The sequence below is a fragment of the Cryptomeria japonica genome, chromosome 7, assembly GCF_030272615.1.
Source record: "Cryptomeria japonica chromosome 7, Sugi_1.0, whole genome shotgun sequence".
Taxonomy (NCBI): domain Eukaryota; kingdom Viridiplantae; phylum Streptophyta; class Pinopsida; order Cupressales; family Cupressaceae; genus Cryptomeria; species Cryptomeria japonica.
In genome coordinates, this window is record NC_081411.1 from 76,345,298 (window position 1) to 76,349,215 (window position 3,918).

The 3,918-nt window shown below is 33.1% G+C and overlaps 1 protein-coding gene across 1 annotated transcript; it reads left to right on the plus strand.

Annotated features, from left to right (window-relative positions):
• The first annotated feature begins 1,920 nt into the window (after positions 1 to 1,920).
• On the plus strand, positions 1,921 to 3,290 carry LOC131079386 (LOB domain-containing protein 1). Its single transcript, XM_058017303.2, has 2 exons — positions 1,921 to 2,082; positions 2,831 to 3,290. The coding sequence occupies exons 1-2, from the start codon at positions 1,921 to 1,923 to the stop codon at positions 3,161 to 3,163; spliced, it is 495 nt and encodes a 164-aa protein (XP_057873286.2). The 3' UTR covers positions 3,164 to 3,290.
• Positions 3,291 to 3,918: the final 628 nt, after the last annotated feature.

Genomic DNA, 3,918 nt, shown 5'->3' on the forward strand with positions numbered 1-3,918 from the left:
ACAACATGATAAAGAAGAGAATATTTAATGACATATATGATATGAATACAATTAAATGTACTTAAGTAAATGACAAAGTAGCAAATCACAAAAATGTATCTAGAATTTTCTTGTAGAAAGAAAGGGATGGATGGGTGTCAACCAAACATTGCATTTTAAATTTCACAAGTTTTCATCAAAATGAAATAGAACATTATATGGCATAAGTTTCGAAAAAGAATAAATGTCTGGATGAGTACAATTAATGTTAAATCTAGGAAAGTATATTGAGGCATGTCCATGCATTCATTAGTTGGGAGATAAATATGTGGAAATATATCTAAACGAGTCAATACAATTCAATAAATGATAAAGCCAGTCTCTCAATGCTCCTTATATGCAGATTGTCCTAGTGGGACCATTGTTTGGTCCCAAATCTAATTTTTTGGCAAGTGTAGAAACTTTTCACTTGTCGTATTTGGTTGACTATTCTTTGTCTTGTCAAAGCCTTGTTGTTTGCTTGGTTTTGTCTTTCTATGTTCCTTCTCTATACTTGATTTGGTCACCCCTTTCGTAGCCCTCTTGTGCATTGTAACACGGTTTTGGCCTTGCCAAAAACCCACCAATCTTCATAAAAAACATAGCAGAAATAAAGAAAAATTCCACAAAATTATACTACTCGCCAATATATAAAGATTTCAAAACATCTTCTCAAAAGAAACACCAAGTAAAATAAAAAAAAAAAATGATATCGATATGCAAACTTCACTATTAAACATATTAAATTGTTAAACTCATCTAGCCATATACCTTCTAAATGGCATAATCATCTTGATGGCCAGTCCTACATGTAAACCAAGTTTTTTAATCATGATCAACTATTTTAAATTACCTTTCAAACCAAAGGGTTTTATCTTAAATCGTTGAGTACAATTAGTGGGAGTGATGGTATGTTCATTGGTCATGCCATCCACTAAGTCTCAAACTCCCAAAGATATAAGGGATGAGACTAGGATCATTCCTCAAACAACTTTCGTGAAATAAATACTTATTAATCCCTTGCTCTTAGACAAAATATATCAATAAGATTTCCACAATCCATGATATTCATCACGATTGGCTTCTAGATTCAGCTATGTAAGAAATTTTGCATCAACATTTCAGATCATACTCTGTGGAGCATCATGAAAATGAAGGTGCACAATTGAATCTTTTCGATTGTTCTCCTTCATCTTGATGATGGTTCGCGGAGTGACCCAAAATGTTGATGCAAAAGTTCTTATGCAATAGAATCTAGAAACTAACTCCAATAAAAAAATATCAGTCTACAAAGCAAACTTATATATAATATAAAATGCTCCATCCAAAAAATGCCTTCCAAATATTATAATATATAGAAGTTAAAATCTACCTTAAAATTATGGTGTACCTCAAATTTTAATTATATTTTACAGCCATCAAATTTAGGCCGAGGTCTGAGCCTTCTACGCCAGCGTGACGAGATCCTCGTAACCGCCAACATTTTCCTCACGCATGTGCATTCTCCGCCCATGATGACGAAGAAGTTAGGTTGCATCCTCCGTTAGATAGATTACGTTTCTTTTCTGACGTAAGACTTTGAACAATCCTGCCTCTCTCACGTCTTTCCGAAAAAATATCCAAGATTTTTTTAATTTTCCAACTGGCACAACAAAATTTTAAAAGTTTAAAAATTAAAATATATTTTCAATCAATTCGCATATTAATTATTGAAAACTAATATAATATTTTAATTTTTTTAAATTTTCATTCACTATTTCAGTGTAATTTGTTCATTCGTTGAGAGAAGGGGCATCTGACTGTTCAATGACAAATAGATCGTCTTCGAAAGAATTGACAGTTGTACGCTCCATAACAGCACTATAAAAAACTATTCATGTTAGGGTTTCATTACCGCAAGAAATGGGGAAGAGAAAGATTGTATCCTGCGCAGCCTGTAGACTGCAACGCAAAAAATGTTCAGAAGAATGTATTCTGGCTCCCCATTTTCCTCCAGATGATCCTGACAAGTTTACAATAGTGCACCGAGTGTATGGAACTAGCAATATCGTTAAACTGCTTCAAGTAAGTTTTAATCATGACCCATTTTTTATTCTCTGTTTTAATGGGTTTTAGTTTTTCAAACATATGAACCCCAGTCTTTTGTCTGAAATAGAGTCACTGACCTTAAGCAGCTGTGACTTTATTCCTAACAGCCTTTTTGCAATGTTTTTAATAAAGGTCTAATTCCAAATGTCCAGTATGAAGATGTCTCTACCATGCCTCTTTAGTCTTTTGCTATTGACCCATCTTGTTCGGTCGAACTTATTTTTGTTCCAAAATAGATCTTTCGTACAGCGTGTTAGCGACAGTTTAGTCAATCGCAGCCATTAATTGCAAAATCAACAGTATAAAACGCGCGACTAACACGCATGTTAGTTAATCTATACTGCCGTTTTGGAACCAGAATAGACACGTCCACCTTGTTCTATGGATTAGAGTTACTAAATTATAATAATGAATCTATTTGAACAGTTGTTCAACTAAGAAGAAGTATCCCACTAACCAGTGTTCTCAGGTTAGGATATTAGATAAGCAGTCTTAAAACTCCGATTTAAAATAGATTGCTAGTTAATTTGACTTCGGCACAATTATTTGACTGATTGTCCTGTTTTACTGTCAGCTCAAATATCATTGAAGTAATTTACTTTCAGCTCAAATATAATATAAGATTTAGAATCAATATTTCTGAATAAGATATTCCCCAAAGTATGTATGTCTTTTTCGATTAGTTTGATTGTGGTGCTCATATATTTATGGGTTGTTACTTTAGGGTCTGGAGGCGAAGCAAAGAGAAGATGCAGTAAAGAGTTTGGTGTGTGAAGCAAGTGCGAGAATGAAGGAACCCATCCGAGGAAGTTGCAGTGTGGTCGATGAACTGCAGAAGCAAATAGCCGAGCTGGAATCTCTGTTGGAGGCCAAAAGAGAAGAGCTCATGAATATGCGTTCAGAGTATGATAAGCTTCTATTCCTCCTCCGCACTGGATCTACTCCTGATGTTCAGCATGTGTATGGCACTGTTGCAACAGAAGATACCATTTATGACCAGCTGGATCCTCTGCTGTTGTGGGAGCCAATAAGAAACGTAGAGATTTATGAGGATTAGTTGACTAAGATATTTTCTTAATGTCATATGCATAATTTGAATAATCATGTCTACTTCTGTTTACCTCTTAATAACTACTTTGTGCGGCACTTTATGATTGCCACCTTTATTATAATTATCAACTTTCTTCAAATAAAAGCATTTTCAACTTTATTGTACTATGAGAAATTGAAAGAATTGGAATATTCATTTGATGGAGTACAATTTTTATTTTTTTTAAAGATTATTTGTATGAGGATTAGTTGACTAAGATGCTTCCTTACTGCCATGTGCATAATTTGAATAATCATGTCTGCTTCTATTTACCTCTGAATGGCTACTTTGTGTAGCACTTTATGATTGCTGCCTTTATGTAATTATCAACATCCTTCAAATAAAAGCATTCTCAACTTTATTGTAATATGAGAAATTGAAAGGATTGGAATATTCATTTGATGTAGTACTCTTCTTCTTTTCTTTTTTCATTATTTGTATGGTAAGTCATCTTATTGATTAAAAAATTTATTTAAGTTAATTTATACAAGATATTCTTAAATTTACAAGCACTACATAACACTATATCATCTTAGAATAAATAAACTAAAAGTCAAAATATATTATTCACAAATCATTGTGGGGAAATCTTTGGTCTATTAAATTGAGATCACATGATTGAATCTTGACATAACATTTTAGAATAGCCACCACATGATGTGCTAAATTTTACATGAGTTGATCTACATTTAACTCTTGGGGATACCTAGGATTTCAATTTT

What these genes read in the sequence shown, in the direction of transcription:
- LOC131079386 (XM_058017303.2), top strand. Translation starts at nt 1,921, where the DNA reads ATGGGGAAGAGAAAGATTGTATCCTGCGCAGCCTGTAGACTGCAACGC. An exon ending in ATATCGTTAAACTGCTTCAA is followed by an intron (nt 2,083 to 2,830) that starts GTAAGTTTTAAT and finishes TTGTTACTTTAG; the next exon opens with GGTCTGGAGGCGAAGCAAAG.